The 21,016-nt window shown below is 47.6% G+C and overlaps 1 protein-coding gene across 3 annotated transcripts in view; it reads left to right on the top strand.

Moving 5' to 3' along the window:
• The window catches only part of LOC135921779 (uncharacterized), a 186,836-nt gene that overhangs the window by 123,474 nt on the left and 42,346 nt on the right, over positions 1 to 21,016 (top strand). For all 3 annotated transcript variants that reach the window (XM_065456089.2, XM_070523483.1, XM_070523484.1), the window contains 2 exons: positions 18,474 to 18,519; positions 19,995 to 20,101. In XM_065456089.2, coding sequence (XP_065312161.1) covers positions 18,474 to 18,519; positions 19,995 to 20,101 — 153 coding nt within the window. The remainder of the gene's footprint in view (positions 1 to 18,473; positions 18,520 to 19,994; positions 20,102 to 21,016) is intronic.

Raw genomic sequence — 21,016 nt, forward strand, 5'->3', positions numbered from 1 at the left:
AATGAATAGTTTTTTTTAGAAACGTCCCAAACATTACTAACAGTGGTTGCTTGATGGACGGGCCCTACCGCCGTAGCTCTCTTGCGGAACAGGTCACACGCAGGACATCAGTCATATAATTAATCGGCTTTTATGCGGCTGCATCTGCACCAACAGCCCAGATGGGCCAGAGAAGGTGTCTCTTATCTGCGGGTGTAAGCGATGAACTAAGAAACCGTGCTATAACATCCTTACCGCAACAAATACACTATTGATTTAATACCACCACGCTCTCATCGTTATACTTCGAGGTTCGGAATACGTGGTCGGTCGGATTGTCGGCATATAAATCGGACCTATTCCAGAGACACTGCAACAGAAAACAGCGCCCATTGCGGAGGCAGTATAATCCGCTGTCACTTGGTTCACGTGACTGGCACGGGCATAGTCTCGGCGTCTTGTCCAGCAGATGCCTAACTTCTGAGCCGCCAAACGCAGCGCAGTAGATGAACAGCTTCAGTAAATTTTATTCACCGCTTTTCAGAAATTTCACTTGAGATAGCTTCCAACGTGTACTGTATATGTATTTTTTTTACCTCGCTTTATATTCGTAGAAGTCGGCTCATTTGACGGTACCTTAGTTTCTTTTCTTCATTGACTGTCGGGACAGAGCGCTGCTGTTTGGTTTTCTGCGTGTCTCCAATTTTGTATGTTTTGTACAAAAGGTATAAGGAATAATGCAATGAAGCCTGAGGAAAGAAAATTGCTATATTGCATAGATTACAAAAAAAAAACATACCCGTTCTATGTTGTTACAGTATGTGATATACATGAACAGCTTTAGAATGTGCAAGACTACATAAAATGAAAACAGGGTGACAAACCTGATACACATGAAGGCTGTTCATGTTTTAGAGACCAAAGTACGCCGGTTTTGCATCCATCGCTCCAGAAATCTACTGCTCCAGATTCTATTTCACAAGCAGTGAACGCAACTCTTTGTGCGTGTGTAGCTCCATAGGATTTGTATGGTCTGCTTCTTGTACACCTCTTTGCAGAAATACAACAAACGTAAGCAAAAATGCGATATTTTTATTTGGCGCATTGCTTTCGTTCACGAGCAGTTGCGAAATTTTTCTAATTTTCTAGGGCATCATTTAAAGTATCAAATTGTATAGCCTACAGCGGTACCTGCTACTTTATGCCACTTTATTTATTACACAGCCTGTAACATACTCATGGAAGAATCTGTGCCAGACAAGGAAAGAAAGCTTCATTCGGAATCCATAGCATTGTCTATCGGTAAATGTCCAGCCATGCTATGCTTGTGATTTAAGCCGGCATTTTTGTTTAATTGTAGTATGCTAGAACATCACCTTTAAGAGTCGAATACAATAGCAGTCCAAGATCCCCGATTGCTTATCACGCTTTCTGGCAACTTCAGCGTAACCGTAGTAGACTGTTTTAGTTGCGCGTCTTTGCGGTACGCTCCGCTTCGAGTTGCCCCGCTAAGCCACAGCGGAGTGGTGGGTGATTTTAACTTTTTAGTTACACGCTTAGCCTAGAGGAGTGGATCGTTCGTAGTTGCTGTGCCCTCTACCCAAAGTCATGGAAATGAAAGAAAATAAAAACGCCCGTTGATCACCTTTATAAATCAAAATAAATTTGCATAACTTATTTGTCCATGAAGTATCCAGACGTGTGCTTGTAATGCTTTACCAGTCCATTTTACCCGGTGGAAAATAAAGCGCCGCCCTGGGGAGCGCCACGTGATAGCCGGCGAGCTTGCTTTCTGCATCCAATACAATCCTTTCTGAAGCCAACGCTAGCCAACGCGCTGCGCAGCACGCTCCGCTCAGGCAGCTACTGAGCGGACCGTGTTCCTCACTACGCCATACCGCTTACGGCTAAGCGGACGGCACATGCGCAATTGCGTTTCCGCTCCGCTCAGCTGCGGAGCGGAGCGTAAATGCGCTCACCTAAAGCACGCTAATATTGGCCAGGAAGCGCTCACGGCGAACGCTATGAACGAAGGCGTGCTTTCTGATAGAGACGCGGCCTCTCGCATGGGCCGCGACGCGGTTGAGGCGAGCGCCACCTTCAAGTGTTTCAAGGAAAGGGCGCGCTGCTCCGTGGACTCGGGGATATATTCACAACGGCGTGCCCAAATGGCGGACGCCGTCTCCGGTCTGTGCATTGTAGAAACGCTGGAAAAGGTGCTTGTTTGAGTTTTCACATAGCAGGATTAGGTTTTTTCGCGTATTCAAATTACAATACGAGAGTTATTATGTCTGTGTGTTGCGTGTGTGTCATAGTTTACGATTTTCTCACGAATTTTAGCTTGAGAAGTTCCATTTTTTCAGTCAATTGAATTGTTAGCGTCACGTGGAAGGCCTGGGCATGCGTGGTTCAGAAATATTTTGGCGGAATGACGTCCGACGCTGACACCAGCTTTTCTGCGACACTGCCTGCTTACCGCCATTTAACGCCATTTAACGCCATCGTACACCGGGGAAACCAAAAATCTAAAAGAAAGGATTAGACAACACGAGAACAACGTCAGAACATTCAACCGTATTCGCAGCGCCATCGCTGAACACACTGAAGACGCCGACCACAAAATTGCTTTCCAGGAAACTGAAATCCTTCAAACAGAAATGAACTCGCGGAAGCGACCACTACTGGAGTCGTGGCACATACAGAACACGGGGGGTAACATAAACCGCGTGAAGGGCAACCTACCCTTGGTGTATGTCCATGGCCTTGGCGATATGACGAAAAGAAGAAATGGAAGCACAGCCAGGTAGACTGCCGCTTGTTTCACCGACACAAAAATGTCGGCGCGGCCCTGTAATCTCCCCCACCCCCAGCCTCCCATCATGGGCATTCTCGCGGGCACTCTCCCCAGCGCCGCTCATCCCAGCCCCCCAGCATCACGGCAGCCGTCAACCCCCTCCGCCCCACCGCCTTTTTTTCCCCCCACGTTCCCGTCTGTGAAGTGTCTCCCCACCTCCCGTGCTCCCCTCCTCCTTTCTTTACAAAAGACCCCTTAAAAGCTGCACACCACCACCCCCTGAAGAAGGAGCCGAATGGGCTCCGAAACGTCGGGCTAATAAAATTCAGTTATTTGGTTGCAGTCAGTCTCAATTTCTGATCAATTTCCCAGCAAGACAGGCAATTCTGTCTAAATGTTTAGCTTCATGTACTTTGATTGCCAATTAATTTGTAATTTCCTAAAAACAATTAGTAATTCGAAGTTTAATCCCCTATGTTTTCTTTGATGTCTTTTTTTCTTTGTTCGCGTCTCATGATATGATTAATAAAAATCGCGCTCCTTGGTTAACCCGCTCTTTCTCGTTGTTTAGTTTTTGTTGTTTTCACTTTTTTAGTGATAAGTTCTCAGACATCACCCATCCTTGATTAACGAACACTTTGACAGTACCGACACATGCCGTTGCTGTCGTTGAGGGCCAGTGGCTGCTTGCTCGGGCAGTACTCATAATTTTAGCATGTATAGATTGGTCTGAATCACCGCGCAGATAGAACACAAACTTAAACGAATATTAATGAGCTTCAACACAACGAGAACGGTTGCCCACGCAACTGCTATACCCGAACTCGATAGTAAGTTCATTTCTAATACAGCAACGTAGCTTCAAGAATCTCAGGACGTGTAAACAGAGCATATCGCGATCACAAAATTGAAAGGAAAGAATCGAAATTAATAAAATTTTTCGAAATCTTTTTGCGCAAGAACCGAAAAATAATTCGTTTACGGCGCAGTGTAAATGCTTGTACGTTCGTGAACATGCAAAGAGTTATGCGATGGTAAATTTCTTCGCGAACGTGACACAATAAAACCTGCAGTGTTTTATTTGGACTGTCACACAAACAGGAGCTGCCGTCCCCCATACATAAACCAACGACAGCTTGAACTATTCCCTACAAAGGTTAGTTGGAGTCGGTACTACACTTCATTTTGAGATGAGAGGTTACGGAGGACTTGTACGCAATAGCCTTGGTCAAATCTTACTACTGGCCCGACTTCCTTTTCGTGTGCCATCAATGACCAGCACTTCTTCCCCTTCTTGTATTTTTTTTACGTTTGCCTTCTCTTAGAAGTTTTTGTCCACGCAGAACTCATGTCATTTAATTTTTGTGAGCCCATATGGGTACTTACTTCTGCAATGACCATTTTTCATGAATAAATCATCCAGCATGGGCCGCGCCAAATGATAATTGAATGTGCTTGCCATTGAAACTGCTCGCATGGCGCATGTGGAGGTCAACAGTGAATGTGCAGAACATTTTCTGAGCTTTGCTCGTAAATCAGAGTGTGATGGCGTTATAAATGATCCCGTTGGCTAGGCGGCTAACTTCTCTGTAACGTTTGTGACAGCGATTGTGGATACTCTGTGAGTCAGTTGCGAATGGCATGATTGCCCCGTGGCAAGGCATTAAATGTCATCCACGCCTCGCATTTTCTCCATTTTCTGTTTCCTCTGTGTATCTTGATTAGTAACGCCTGTGTTGTATCACTGTGAAGACATGTCGATTGTTAATCACCAACTCACCCGTGCTTCCACTTTATCAAAAATATGCATATTCTCTTCTATCGAGAAGTCATATCTAGTACAACAATTGGCGATGAGCTTACTGAAGCACCCATAACCTTTGATCAAGCGGCTATGTAGAGTCTCCCTCACCTGTCGAGTGACCTAGAAATATCTGCTATGGTGCGCACTATCCATTACGCAAAATAATATCTCGCACCATGAACAAAGCAAAATGGCGCTCAACTAAAAATAAGCATTATCTCTCCTTTGTTATATCCCCTAGAATACTTGGTGGCAGCGTTATTATCAAACCTGTATATTTCATCTTTTACTCCACAGTGAAATCGAGAGCGACATGTCGTGGAAACGTCCCCTCGCATACTGCTCGCTGCTGCTCTTCGGCTTGGTGCTGCTCGTAATGTTCATGGGCACTAACATAACTGCCAGTAAGCAAAAGTGTATTATGCTTACGTAACACTGATTTTCGTTTTGTAGCTTGCATTTTAAATAAAAATATTCTTTAGCGTATGTTAAGGCAAATTCCAGGGATTTGTGCCTTATTTTCTGTTTTTATTTATTATCATATTTAATATATAATATCATATTATAGCATTAATATTTCTGTATTATCAGGTGTAACAAAAATAGGGCTGCATTCAATGGCGAGTTTGCTTGCAATGTCAACCTTTCCCAGCATATTGTGTACCACATGTGCCCCTAAATGGTCTCCCTCGTCGCTTAGCTAAGGTGGAACTGCGGAAATGTACCTCATTTGACCAGGCTTCCAACTCATACGTTTTTCGGTACACTTTTGGAGCATACGCACGTTCAAAGCAGACGACTTGAGCACCATGACACTTGAATTGAGTTCTGCAGTTTCACCTACCAAATGGGTCATGCCCTCTATGGGGTGCCCCATAATCAAATCGTGGATAAATTTTCACCACCAGGGGATCTTTAACGTGTTCACAATGCACGGGTCACGTGCGGTTTTTCTCTTTCACCCCCATCGAAATGCGGCCGGGATTCGCTCCCACGACCTCGTGCTTAGCAGCCCAATAACATAGCCACTAAGCCACCGCGGCGGATTGTGCACGCCCGGGTCAGCCACACTTGTACAAAATGTATGTAATGAGGGGACTTTCAATGACTATATTGGGAAACCGCTGTTGAATAATAAAGGGCCAGCGGTGTTCTCAAAATATAATGGCTCGCTGCAACAGGTACGCAGAATCAATGATGGCCAACATTATTCAAGCCAACCTGCAAAGCAATGAGTGAAGGTATTTCATATAAAAGGCTTTCAGCATAGGTCAAGCAATGGACAAGCTGTTTGCTTGTCTATATTCCATTTCGACTTCTTGTGCATATATGAGGTATGTTAGAAAAGTATCCAATCTTATTTTCTTTTGTGAACACCTGATGAATGTGAAACAAGCGCGCTTGCATCAGCCGACCTTGAACCTTCGTGTGCATGTGCGAATATTTCCCTGCCTGCTGATAACCTTTGTCGCTGGGACGCAGCGTTTGAGTGAGGTAGTGCGCAGTGCTCCCGTCGGTTTTTTATTGCAAGGAAAATGGCGAAGCGACTGCAGCTGCGCTACTGCATCAAATTTTGCCAGTAACTGGGCGACAGGCAAGTGGAAACCATTCGGAAGATTCAGACAGCTTTCGGTGACGATGCTATGTGCAGCAGACAGATTAAGGAGTGGTACAAGCGTTTTGAAGACGTCCGCACATGGTGGAGAGCGAGAGCGAGACACTCATGCACCGGTCGGCCATCAACATGCCGAAATGACCAGGTCATTGCCGAAGTGAACGCTTTGGTGATGCGGGATTGTCGTGTGACTATCTGAGAAATTGCAGAAGGGGTGGGCATCAGCACTTTTTCTGCACATTTCTTTATGTCCAAAGATTTGACCATGAAGAGAGTTGCGGTGAAATTCATGCGGAAGCTACTCACGGTGGAGCAAAAGCAACTTCGTGTTGAGTCTCAAAGGACATGCTCGATTCCACAAAACGTGATGCCGACTTCATGAATTACATAATCACTAGTGACGAGTGTTGGGTGCACTGGTACGACCCGGAAACCAAATCTAAGTCGTAACAGAAGAAGCATTCCACGTCACCAAGACAAAAGAAGGCATGTCAAGAGCGCAGCAACGTCGAAAAGATGCTGACTGCTTTCATTGACTCCAGTGGTGTGGTACGCCACGAGCACGCATCACAGGGTCAAACAATCCCCAAAGAGTATTGCAGGGATGTCCAGCGTTGCCTACGTGATGCTGGGCGGCGCAAGAGACTGGAGTTGTGTTCAATAGGAAATTGGTGCATCCATCATGACAAAGCTCCTGCACATTCCTCGCACATGATTCAGACTTTCTTCAGGAAAAACCAGACTGATGTAGTTCAACAGGCTCGTTACTCTACTGATATGGTCCCCTGCGACTTCTGGCTGTTTCCCAAAATCAAGAGGCCATTGAAAGGCGCCTGATTTCAGGCAAGAGATAACATTATGGCTGCAACGACAGCCGAGCTAAAACCATTCCAAAAGAGGCCTTCCCGGAATGCTTCCAACAATGGTAGCACTGCTGGAAGAAGCGTGTGGAGTCCCAAGGAGACTACTTTGCAGGTGATTAGGTTTCCAACGCTCGAGCTATGCCAGCTTTTTTTTTCGGCCAAAGGTCGGATATTTTTCTAGCAGACCACATATTGTCCCCGTCGTCAATTCAGGTGAATGACTGCAAGCTACCAGTAGCTGTACAAATGATTTTTCTCATACCGTATTATTTGACCTGCAGAGTAAACACGATGCGCTAGAAACCCCAGTAAAGTTGCCTGATGTCGATGAAGCCCACATCTAATATTAACTGGCTACGTGCGGTTAGACAGTCCAAACAAGTTACAAAAAATCCGATCACACGTAAGTGCTGCAGAGCGGTCCTTGGAGTTATGAACTCCTCGCAGGCAAAGGAGCTCGTTGAGACGCATCGCTAACGGTTCCTAAAGAGCACAAGGCCGGTGCTCTTGGATCCGTGACGTCATGTACCCTGTCCGATTGCCATAGAATCTGATAGGGACGCTGTCGAGTTACCCGCGTGCATTTCGACGTCACCGCTTTCGTCACGCCGAACTTTGCAGCGAAAATCTTGGTCCAAATAGCATGACGTCATAAAGTTAGGCACGAAGGCTTGCTACGTAGATGCCGCTAGTATTGCACAGTCGGGGTCGTGGCGTTCGGAACTCATTACCACCGTTTAAGAGCGTAGCCCTTAGGCGGCTGTTCCTGCGTTGAGCGTCGGTGTCCCTAGGCCTGCCTCGGCGTCCCTTGTAACCGAGCGAATGAGCACCACGAAAGATGAAACAGCGAACGCGGAGCGCAGCGGATGACGTCGAGATTCATGAGAGCGCGAAGAAGAAAGCGGAGGAACAGAGAGTGATGAAATAGGGAGGAGGAAAGCGGAGTGCCGCACAAAACATACTCAGTCGTGGCGACCAGTCATGAGGTGAGCCCTATGGCAACGAAGCACTGGTGTGGACTTCGGACCCATTGCGCATGCGCTACTTCACCTGCGCTGCCGCCGCTAGAGAATGCGCTCCGCACCAGTGTTCGCGCTTTCTTTCTGAGCAATGAGCGACTCAATGAGCAATGAACAATGAGCAACAATGAAATGAAAGACGACGACTTTTTTCGCTAAATGCGCCATTTGACGCTTTTGCATGAACATTTTGAGCATTTGTGAGCAGATTTTCAAAATTCAGAACGCTCCACCTGTGAAGGCTACTGTGCACTTGAGGCAGGCGCATGGTCATACCCATAACAATTACCTCGTAGTTGTCCATTCTCATTGTAAGAAAATCAATCTTCCCATTCGACACGCCTTCGCTCATTCGACCCAGCATCTTCTACTTTCCTCGCAACCTTTAATAAGAGGAGAAATTCTCACTCCGGTGACGGCAGGTCAGGGCGTGTCTTACGGCAATCGTCAGTTGCGTTTAGGGAAAACTATTTGAAGACAAAAACTGTTGTCTCGAATTATCTGTTCTTGCCTCGGAAGCCGATGCCCACTAGCTACTTTGAACGTTCCTTTGACCCGCCGTGGTTGCTTAGTGGCTATGGTGTTGGGCTGCTAAGCACGAGGTCACTGGATTTAATCCCGGCCACGGCGATGGCATTCCTATTTCTACAGGGGCGAAATGCAAAAACACCCCTCTACTTAGATTTCGGTGCACGTTAAAGAACCTGAGGTGATCCAAATTTCCGGAGTCCCCCAGTATGGTGCGCCCCATAATCAGAAAGTGGTTTTGGCACGTAAAACCCTATCATTTAAAATTTCATTTTAGCATTCCCTTGGACAAAGACAGTCATCAGAGGGTACTTAGAGCGGTGAAGGTAAGAACCGAGCGACCTCAACACGGGGAAAGATGTATCATGGACAACACTTTCTATAAGTTGCCTGAGTTCGATATCCATGAAACTGGATTTCATGCTTACATTTCATCTCATCTTAAAGGTATGCAAATGGCAACCCAGGCGAATAAAAACAAAAGACTCAAATAGAGATATCTACGGCAGCCGATTGTTAAAAAGTTGGCATAATAGAAACACCTAGTTTAATTTAATGAGAACGACGCAATTTAGTAGGCAGCAAGAGTGAAAGTATTAATTTCATTACTTTTCCAATTGCCTTATAGTGCATTGCGCACATCACATGTCAATTTCATTTGAAGCTTGCGCGTATGAGCACAGCTGCCACCTTTTTCGCAACAGTGCAGCCCAATCAGAGATTCTTGTCCTTGCTGCTGAGCATAGCAAGTGGACAGGTCGGGCCGAATGTGTCGGCCTGTTATAATGTGCTTAGTAATGCAGCGTTAATATGATTGAACGCATGTGTCGTCAGCGATGATATCACGCCTGAAGTTATTGAGAAGGCTGTTGAAGCTTTTGACTGCATATTTCTGCCAGCAAGGATGAAAATGAAGCGATCATATTTTCGATCTTTATTTCTGATGAGTAACTTAGTTTCTAGTCGTATCTTTACTAGGCATTGTCGAATGCGTCCCACATATGCGCATAACCTGAAACGGCTTCTTGTGGGAAGGTGGTCCTAAGTATACAAAAAAACGTATCGCGAAGACGGTTTAAGTACTCTTCTGTATTCATTTTTAAAAATTTTTCTTACTTAGCTGCTGATGACACAACTGGCACCGGCGCCGGCAACGGCGACGGCAACAGTGCTGGTACTCACGTTATATACAAAACACCGAGGCGCCCAACAAACGGAGGTACCCGAGGTGGCTCTGGTGCGGGGGCAGGAACCATCTGGACATCTTCACCCGTACGTCCATTAGGAAAGCAATTTTCAAGCTTCGCGCACGCTCCTAAATTTAAAAAAGAAAAATGTGAGTTCATTACCAGGCAGACACACGTCTGCGGTTTGAGAGGCAAGTATTTGAAGATTGGCCAAACGCTACATCTGACACCGCAATTAGGCTTTCACGAAAATTCAATAGCATCTTCACTGACCCGCGATAATATCGTGATCTGAGGTTCTTCTGCGGTGCTATTCACATTTTGTTCTTTCTGGGAAATGTGGCTCAAGACAATGTCAACGAAGACCAATAAACTACTTCGGTTATATATACATAGAGATAACGTTTTCCGCATAGACTATCCTTCATGTCATTCGGAATATACAACTTTATGGAAGGTCGCCGTACTTAAGCGGCATCGGAACGACTTAGTGACCTGTGATATTGTCGAGCCGACCACCGGTATGATACCGTGCAACAGTCGTCGTGGCCACCTTGAACTAGCCAGTGACGGTGTACAGGCACCCGATTCGATGATGTACCCCTTCACCCCCCATTCAAATGACTTACCCCAAATATTATAGGAGCCATATTGACGAAACAGACAGTAGAGCGTAACATCTGTTTGGATACAAACGGCACAAAATTGTTACACGTCGTAGTAGGCGAATTATGCACAGCTGCGACAGCTGTGAGCTTGTGGCAAAAGTGGCATTGTACAAAGAAGATGCATTCTATAAATAGAAGACGTTATTGTAATTGACAGTGCCAGAGAACTAATATACAGGCGTGGCACTCTTCTGGCAATGTGTCAATTCTGTAATTTTTCCGACGATTGATTATTTATTCGTCTCATGTATTAGGACACGCGCCATAGCAGATATTTATGAAAAATTCACTTACATGAAAGAAGGGCTGCTTTTTATGTGATTATGCCATTTGGAACAAAATTCTGCTTAAGAAGACTTCTTCCAAGTATATAGGAGGAAGAGAACGGAACTAACCAAATAGGCGATACCTTGTAGGGAATTTCTGTTTCACAGTATAGCAGAAATAGTAATTTCATTGGAATAAATTATCGCCTCGACGTGAGAAACGATGTTAATGGTGTATTGAGCTTGCATTCACTTGATCGTAGGTTAAAGCAGTGCACTTTGTAGCCAACATCAAAAAGTTCACAAGCGCATTTAGAACAGATTGCCCGAATACCTACACGCTTTATATGTTGGAAATATAGGCGCAGTGGCTCGATAACAGGCATGTTAAGGCAAGTAATTCATATCTACTAAAAGTTAGAGAGCCGCAGTGTCGACTCACTATGTATTTCTTTTTCATTTATTAAAAGAAAGCCTAAATATATACAACGATACATGCATAAAGCAGCAGTTTGAAAAACGAGGCTTACGAACAAACCACACTCTCCTAGTTCATCCATTGCGAGGTGGTAGTGGTTTATTAAGCCATTCTGCTCTTTTCTTTTTTCCTGAGTCTATAAGCATGGGTTATTTTACTGGATGATAATGCGCAGAAAAACGAATTTAGGATAGCAGAGGAACGGTATAACTTTGATAAAGTGCCGGCAAACGACGGTTTGAACGCTTCGTGAAGCTGGCCAAGTGTCAACCCGGGGCTATACCCTACTCTGCACTAGCCCAGTTGGGCCAGTTTGTAGTGGGTCATGAGGCTTGTGCTTTTCGAGCGTACCCCGGGCCTGCTGGACGGCCCATAGTTGTGAGTCCTTGTCTGCAGACTGCAGCGCACCTTGAAGTTCGGGTGGCTAAGCCCTGGAGGTAGCTGTCGTGGGGAACCTGGCACAGTCCCACATGATGTGCCACTGGTCCGCCGGACCCGCTGCACAAACACCGCACAGCCCACTCGGATAGGGCTCTGGGTGAAGCACGTGCAGCATTGCGGGGGCGAGGAGTGACGCGTTCTGTATTTGCCTTAGGATTACGGCCTCCTCCCGACTGAGGGCCTGGTGGGGAGGCGGCATTGTCCGTCGAGCTAAGCGGTAACACGGTTATTTCGGCATAACTAGTCAATCTGTCCTTGGTTTCGAACCACCACACGGAGCAGTCACTCTCAGGGGCACGGAAAGTAAGCGCTCGCGCCGCCGAATGGGCCGTTTCGTTGTGGTTCGGTGAGGATGCACACTTGCCGGCGTGCGCCGGCAACCACTTCATACGGATGGTGCTGCCGCGGTGTTGAAGTTGGAGCTTGCCGATGATGGCGAACGCCGGCGCGCATATTCGCCCCTTGGCAATGTTGCGCACGGCATTCCTCGAGTCGCACAGCACGGTGCGACACTCGGCCTCGGTAATCGCCAGAGCGATGGCAACCTCCTCAGCGTCTGTGGCGTTCGTGCACCGCACGCTCGCTGCCGTTGTCTTGGCGCCGGTACCCGCCGCAACGCCCACTGCCGCGAAGCCTTCCCGCTTGTATTCCGCGGTGTCCACGTACCGGGCATGCGGGTCTTGGGCGTGTTGTTCGGTGAGAGCCTTGGCCCGCGCCTGCCGCCATTCTTGGTTGTACTCTGGGTGCATGTTTTTCGGGATGGAGTCCACGTAAATGTGGGCCCGCGCCTCATCTGTGATCTCGCACGGTTGCCGGCTGGGAGCTTGGTGGTTGTAAGCCCGGGACGTCAGTATACTACGGCCCGTCTTGGTGGTAGAGAGGTGCTCGAATTGCGTGGGGTAATGTCGTCGGCGTAGAGCGTATGCCCGACCCTGGGCCCCACTACTGCCCTCGCTACCCCGATAATGACGAGGTTAAAGAGCAACGGCGAGATGACCGAGCCCTGTCGAGTACCCATACTGCCGAGCTTGTGTTCGGGGAGCTTGAGGTCTCCGGCGTGCAGTTCGACCGTGCGGTTGGTCAAGAAGTCTTGAATATAATTGTAGCTGGTTACCCCCATGTTGAATCTTGATACTTGTGCTAATATGGCAAAGTGTTTCACTTTGTCGAATGCACTTTGCAAATCGAGACCCAGAATTACTTTGCTGTCTTGTGTCTTGTTGTCGATGATTTCTTGTTTGAGTTGTAACATGGCAACTTGGGTGCGGAGTCTGCGCCGGAAGCCGATCATTGTGTCAGGATATAGGCCTTCCTTCCCTAGGTATTCCTGCCACCGGTTGGCGACCACGTGCTCCAGCACCTTGCCCACGCAGGACGCCAGCGAGATGGGACGCAGGTTGCCGATGTCTAGTTGTTTGCCCGGTTTCGGAATCAAGATCGTTATTGCCGTTTTCCAATGTCGGGGGAGTTTGCCCGAATGCCAGCACTCATTGAAGTAATGGGTTAGGGCCTCTATTGAAGCGTCGTCCAGGTTGCGTAGCATGTTTGTAACGAGTTCTGGGCCCGCTGCTGAGCGGGTGTTGCGCTCGTGCAGCGCTGCCCGTACCTCTGATATGGTAATGTCTCGGTTGAGCCACGCGTTGGGCAGCCCCCCGTATGGCGGGTGGGTTTCCGTTGGCGTGTCTGGCAGATACTTGGCTTCCAGGCTCCTGATAACAGCGTCATTTCCTTCTTGTTGTGTGATGGTGTGCATGAGGCGGGCCAGGCGGTGGCGCCTGTAGGACTTGGTCTTTGTTTCGTCTAGGAGATGCCGAAATAGATTCCATGTACAACTGCGATGCAGTTCCCTGTCAGCTCGGTTGCAGATTTCGTGCCACTGTTGACGGCACAGGAGCATGCAATGGTGTTCAATGGCCCTGTTTAAGTCAGCCACCTTCTTCTTCAATTTGCGATTCAGCCGGTGCTGATTCCAACGCGCCTGTATCGAACGTTTGGCCTCTCCCACATGGGCCAGGATGATGACGTCCCCATGATGATGACGTCCTCCTCTGTTTCTATGGTCTTTGTGGCTGAGCGCACTGCATCGCGGAGCTCCGCCATCCAGGGGCGCTATAACGTAAAACTATTCCAAACTTTTCTATTTCAATTCTGCTATCTGCCCTCCGCGATTGGCCAAAAACATTTTTCGACCACCCCCCACTTCACCTGTATGTCACGCGACGTCACGAAAACCGCAATAACTCCCCATCTGATATGATGTGTACACACTGTTTATGCATGATTTGACAGAAAAAAGAAAAACAGTTATTTCTGATTCGACCCCTTTTCGCCATTAGCCCTCGCCTATTGGTAAAATGTTTTCGGGCTGCACCCACTTCACCTGCCTGTCTCGCGACGTCACAAAACCGCACGAACACACCACGTCAGAGTGACGTGTACACGATAAAGATGCATTAGTATGCCTAGCAAAACTGAATTTTTTCGGTATAGCCGCAGGCTGCCCGTTCCGAAAGGAATAAAAGATGGCTGCCGCCGATCGCTGAGACACTGGCTACTCGCACCTGCCGGAGAGCATGGGTGTATTTGCGTATAATAAAACTTCTTGCGTGACCGTGTAATGTTTCCAAGCACTTTCGGCACGTTTACTACCTCATTCTGCCAACTCTTCTTTGCTGAGGGTCAGTTTTAGCGTCATTCTTAAGCTTCCGTTACATGCCGCCGCGATTTTCGACTAGCCACTACAAGCTAAGTAAGGGAAAGCCGACGAATCGCAGACGCCGGCACCACCATCTTCATCCGGTTGTCGATTTTCAGTGCACTGGCTCTGCCCCAGTGAATCTCTCTCCACTTGAGCGTTCTCCTCGCCTCTTGTCAGCCAATTAGATACGACAAGCCGCTCAGTGTAGGCAATGTTATTCGTTTTTCAAGCAAACAAAAGTGACCTCGTATGGACGAGAAGAGCGTTTGATCGGTCTGTTCAGACAATCCTGTGGGTGACCGCCCGGTGCTTTTTGACGTGAAAAAATTGGAATAGAAACATATTGGAATAGTTTTACGTTATAAGGCCCCAGGGGCCCTATAACGTAAAACTATTCCAATATGTTTCTATTCCAATTTCCTGACGTCAAATTTGCGTAACCACCGACGCAAGCACCAGGCGGTCACCCATAGGGTTGTCTGAACAGACCAATCAAACGCTCTCCTCGTTCATAGGAGGTCACTTTTGTTTGCTTGAAAAACGAATAACATTGCCTACACTGAGCGGCTTGGTGTATCTAATTGGCTGACAAGAGGCGAGGAGAACGCTCAAGTGGAGAGGGATTCACTAGGGCAGAGCCAGTGCACTGAAAAACGATAACCGGATGAAGAGGGTGGTGCCGGCTTCTGCGATTGGTCGGCTTTCCCTTACTTAGCTTGTGGTGGCTGGTCAAAAATCGCGGCGGCATGCAACGGAAGCTTAAGAATGACGCTAAAATTGACCCTCAGCAAAGAAGAGTTGACAGAATGAGGTAGTAAACGTGTCGAAAGTGCTTAAAAACGTTACATGGTCACGCAAGAAGTTTTTTTATACGCAAATACACCCATGCTCTCCGGCAGGTGCGAGTAGCCAGCGTCTCAGCGATCGGCGGCAGCTATCTTTTATTCCTTTCGGAACGGGGCAGCCTACGGCTATTCCGAAAAAAATTCAGTTTTGTTCGGCATATTAATGCATCTTTATCGCGTACACGTCACTTTGACGCGGTGAGTTCGTGCGGTTTTGTGACGTCGCGTGACAGTCAGGTGAAGTGGGTGCAGCCCGAAAACTTTTTACCCATAGCCGAGGGCTAATGGCGAAAAGGGGTCGAATCAGAAATAACTGTTTTTCTTTTTTCTGTCAAATCATGCATAATCAGTGCGCACACATCATATAAGATGGGGAGGTATTGCGGTTTTTGTAACGTCGCGTGACAGACAGGTGAAATGGGGGGTGGTCGAAAAAAGTTTTTGACCAATCGCGGAGGGCTGATAGCAGAATTGGAATAGAAAAGTTTGGAATAGTTTTACGTTATAGCGCCCCAGGTTTCGATCTCTGTGATGTCTTGTGCTGTGGTTAGGCGCCTCTTACGGAATTCGTCCCAGTCCGTCCACTTATGATAATGGTATTGCTCCGTAATTGGTCGGGTATCGTAATTTTGAGGATGTAGTGGTCACTGCCCAGGTCGACGCCTGTGTTGTACCATGTTACTTTGCCCGTGTGGTCATTTTTGATGAATGTAAGGTGTGGTGTGGTGTCTCATGCTACGGAGTTGCCGATGCGGGTAGGATGCGCTGGGGCCGTGATTAGGACACAGTTCTGGTTCAGGGTATCCTGTAATAAGCACCGTCCCTTGGCCGTGTCCTTCACATAACCCCGCGCTCGATGGGGTCGTTGAAGTCGCTTCCGATCAGCAACGTGTTGTCTCTGGCTTGGCTGCTGGCTGTGTGTAGTAGGGGTTACTGTAGATGTTGGCGATGAACAGGCTGCCTTTCCGTTGTTTTCTTGGGATGATTTCGGTGAAGACGTATTCCACGCGGCTGCGGCCTTGTTTGAGTTGGTGCTCGATGAACGTGAGCCCTTTGCGGACGAACGTGCAGACGCCCCGTCCCTCCGCTGGGATAACGTAAGCGCGATACCCAGGGAAGGTGGGGGTCACCATCGCCGTTTCTCGCAGCAGGATAATCTCGGGTTTCTTGTTTACGGTGGTAATATGTTGTTGCAGCACTGCTTTCTTGTTGTTGCAACTGTGGCAGTTCCACTGCCAGACCGTAAGGCCCGGTAGCGATCCTATAGTGGATTGGGGTCGCGACATAGTTGTGGCGAGGGTGCGGCTTGCGTCTGTTCTTGAAGGTATGGTTGGCTGGCGAATTCCGCTGAAAAGATAGGGCTGCGCACTATGGGCTTGAGGGTGTGTTCAATGAATTCGAAACGCTCTTGTATGGTGCGGAAGGACGTGGTGATCAGTTCCTCCAGAAGTGCCAGTCGTTGGTCGGTCACGGCAGCCGTGCGGGCGTAGGTGTTGGCGAGCGCTTCAATTTTGGCTTCGAGCTGAGTTTCCAATTGGGTCAGCTCCTTGTAATGTCGTGATGAAGAGCGTGTTCGTTTCTTGGTGGTTGGGTCGGTGCTCTTCTCCTCCTGGGGAGCGTCTTGGGTTTTGTCCTTTGATTCTGTGCCTTGGTGTGATGGCGTGTCGGTGGTGGGTGTAGGTGTCTCGGGTGACTGAGCTGGGTCTGTCCTTGGATAGGCTTGCTGGCTTGCTGTGCTTGAAGTTCTTTCTTGACCTCGGCTAGCTCTTCGGCAAGCAGGCGCGTGGTTTCTACCAGCGTCGCATTGGTTGCGCGGAGTTGTTGGAGTTCCTTGTAGTAGGGGCCGGTAACCCACGCCTGCCAGCTGCTCGGTGTGCTTCGGCCACTAGTGTCACTGTAGGAGCTGGCGTTGCTGCATTTAAGTTCACCCTTGGCTACGTCGGCCCAGCTGACTTTGTCACGGGAGCGCGATCGCTTTGCGCCCGCAGCTGTTCCTGTCCGATGAGTCACGGCCGCGGGATGCGCTGCGCGAGCCATGACGGGAAACGTAGCGCGATGCGTGGCGTGGTGCATGGCGCGACGCGCTGCGGGATCCGCCACGGGAAGCGCTGCGCGAACGGGAGCGTCCTAGGCGTGGAAAGGAGCTTGATTCAAGTGCTTGCTTTCGCTGTTCTTTGGCGTTATGGCGTTCCCATCGCCAGCGCCTGTTCTTCGCCACAGAGCTTGCACTTGGGCACACACTTGTGGCCCTTTCTAGGGTTAGAAACACTGCATGAAAGACAAACACGTACGTTCGGTGTGGGGCACACGTCGCGCCTATGGCCGACCTTGCCGCATACTTTGCAAACTTCTATTTGCTTCCTGTAGAGACTGCACGGATAGAACGTGGATCCATAACGTACATACTTGGCAACCTTGATACCGTTGAACACAACGATTACTGTCGTCGTGTTCCCGATACGCTTCGCCCCCACTACAAGGCGGTTGTACTTTGTAACGATCTGCTGTATTATTTCGGCTTCGCTGGCCTCGAGCGCTATGCCCCTGATCACGCCCTTGACTGTGTCGTGGGCGGTCGTTCCGTAAGCGCTCACTTCGTATATTTTTCCTTGGACGTTGATAGCTTGTATTCGAGCATACTTCTTCGCTCGCTCCTCACACGGAGTGCTGAGCACCATAATGATCAGATGGCTATTGGAACACGCTATATCATCAGCTCGATCTGCCTCCTCAATTCCCGCTGCCGCATTGATGGCAGTAGCCATGCATGCAGCTCCCGCCTCGAAAATATCGAGCCCTCCGCCGGGCAGCACGACAATCTTAATTTCTTCCGCGGGCATTGCGGGCATGCGAGCCACCCGAATAACTGAATTTAAACACTGCCCAGATATTACGATAAAAGTGTTCTCCTTTTTCGGGGGGTTAAATATGGGTGTATTTGTGTAAATCTCTTTAATTGACACCTACACGTGCAAGGAACCTCAAGACGGAGATAACAGTACGAATAAACAAATAAAAATACTCCTTCCACACGGCGGATGAAAAAATGCTATCATGAACGCCACCGTTCAAAGTAGCCACCGTTTTGTAATTTATTCAAACCAGTCAGCAACGCGAACCAGTTTTCAAAACACCAGCTTCATTGAACACAGCTTTTATGTTCACTTTTCTACAGTATGAATGACTTTTTTCGAAGGGTGAGCAAAGCGAGTACAACGAAGTTTGCTCATTGTGCACTTGCATGTATTTAGACCTGTTCGTATCTCAAATCTTATTGTGTTTTCACAGGTGTCAACTCCGGCGGCTATTCCACCTTCAGTCGCCCCACTCCCGCGTGAGTATACGGACATTGCACATTGCTATAGACGCTACGGGAGCGCTTACAGCTCACTCCTTACACACGACACAAAGTGCTAGGCAAAGTGTCATATAACGCATGGTATAGAAAAAGAAAATACTGCTGCGACATGCCGTGTACAATACGCATGCTGCATTTGGTGCTACGAAAGCTTCAAATAATAGTGCGAGGGTGCGGCCTTGATAGCGTTCAAGAAATGGGACTTTTTGAAGGCCAGTCTAAAAGAGATGGACATCAAGACATACAGGAACGGGTGTTCCATCCAAATGAATAATTCCGCACACGGTCTACTTGTGCATACCTTAAACTCACAGTGCTATAAATTCGAAAAAAGAATATGTACGTAATACGGAATTCTAAAGACATTCATAAAGACACAGCTTACTTAGCGTCTCCTAGCAAAAACGAAGAATCCGTTTTCCTCAAACTTCTCCGGAGCAAGATAAGCTACTACTGAAATACTGCTAGCTGTTCGTGGTCTCGCTAGATTTGCAGGCGAAGAATTCCTTTGCGAACACTTGCCAATTTTACGTAATCTATCTATCTAGCGAGCCACCGGCGCCTTGGTGCTCTCATGGTCGTTTCGTTAACTCGCTATTTGCCAAAATTCGTGGGATTGGTCGCGGGATTGAATCCCGACCGCGGCAGCCGCATTTCTATGGGAGCAAAATGCGAAAACACCCGTGCACTTAGATTTAGGTGCACGTTAAGGAACCCCAGGTGGTGATTTTTTCCGTAGTCCCCAAATGTGGCGTGCCTCATATCAGAAAGTGCATTTGGCATGTAAACTCCGTAATTTAAAATTAAATTTATGTGTTCCCTTGGACAAAAACAGTCTTGACAGGGTGCTTATTGGGGTGAAGATAGGACATGAGCAACCTCAACAATGTGAAAAATGTGTCATGGACCACACCATGCCAGTAAGAGTGAAAGTATTCATTTCATCACTTTGTCAATTGACTTGTAGTGCATTCCGCCCATGTGAATTTTTATTTGACGCTTGGGCGTATGAGCCCAGCTGCCAGCTTAGTCGCAGTGGTGCAGCTCAATCAGAGATTCCTGTCGTTGCTGCTGAGCATAACAAGCGGAATGGTCCTGTCGAGTGTGTCAGCCTGTTATAAAGTGGTTAGTAATGCAGTCTTAACTTAATTGAACGCATGCATACGTCAGCGACGATATCACGCCTAAAGTTATTGAGAAGGCTGTTGAAGCACTTGACAACATTTCTCGACCAGCAATAATGAAAATGAAGAGGTTATATTATCGATCTTTATTTCTGAGGAGTAACTTAGCTTCTAGTCATATTTTTACTAAGCATTCTGGAATGCGTCCTACATATGCGCATAACGAGAAAAGGCTTGTTGTGAGAACGTGGTCCTGCGTATACGAATAACATATCGCGAAGACGGTTAGGTACTCTTGTGTATACATTTTATTGCAATTTTTTTTAGCTGCTGATGAAGACGCTACTAGCACCGGCGACGGCAACAGTTTTGCGAACCGAGGTACCCGAGGTGGCTCTGGTACGAGTGCAAGAACCATCCCGACAGCTTCGCCAGTACGTCCATTAGGAAAGCGATTCTCGAGCTTTGCGCGGGTTCCTAAAATTAATGAAACTGTAAGCTCATTACCACCAGACACACGTCTGCGGTTTGAGAGGCAAGCATTTGAAGATTGGCCAAACGCGACAACTGACACTACAATTAGGCTTTCACATACGTTCAGTAGCATCTTCACTGACCCTTGATAATACCGCGATCTGAGGTTCTCCTACGATGCTATTCACAATTTGTACTTGCTGTTACAGTTGACTCAAGACAATGTAGACGACCACCAAAAAACTATTTCGTTTATACAAAGATAGAGATAACGTTTTCCGCATAGACTATCCTTCATGTCAATCGGAATATACCACTTCATGGAAGTTCGCCGTACTTAAGCGGCATTGTATAGACTTAGTGACTTGTGACTTAGCCACCTTGAACTAGCCAGTTACGGTGTACGCGCACCCGATTTGATGATGTCCCCCCTCACGCCCCCAAGTTACTCACCACAGATATTAGAGGGGTCATATCCAGAATACAAACAGTGAACCGTAATCTCTGTTTCGATACAAACAGCACAGAATTGTTACACGTCGTTGTAGGCAAAATATGCACAGCTTCGACAGCGGTAAGCTTATGGCTAAAGAGCTATCGAACAACGAAGATGCATTCTACAAATAGCAGACGCATTCAAATTCCGAGTGCCAGAGATAACTAATACGCAGGTGTGGCACTCTTTTCACGTTTTAACAATTTGGTCATTTGGCGACCATTGTTCATTTATTCGCCTTGTTACAATTAACCAGTCATTCCAATGATTAGGCTCATGTGTTAGGAAATGGAGCGTAGAAGTTAATTATGAAAAAATTCACTTACATGAAAAAAATGGACGTTGTTTTTGATTATGCCATTAGGAACAAAATTCTGCT

This window comes from Dermacentor albipictus, chromosome 8 (assembly GCF_038994185.2).
Source record: "Dermacentor albipictus isolate Rhodes 1998 colony chromosome 8, USDA_Dalb.pri_finalv2, whole genome shotgun sequence".
Lineage (NCBI taxonomy): Eukaryota > Metazoa > Arthropoda > Arachnida > Ixodida > Ixodidae > Dermacentor > Dermacentor albipictus.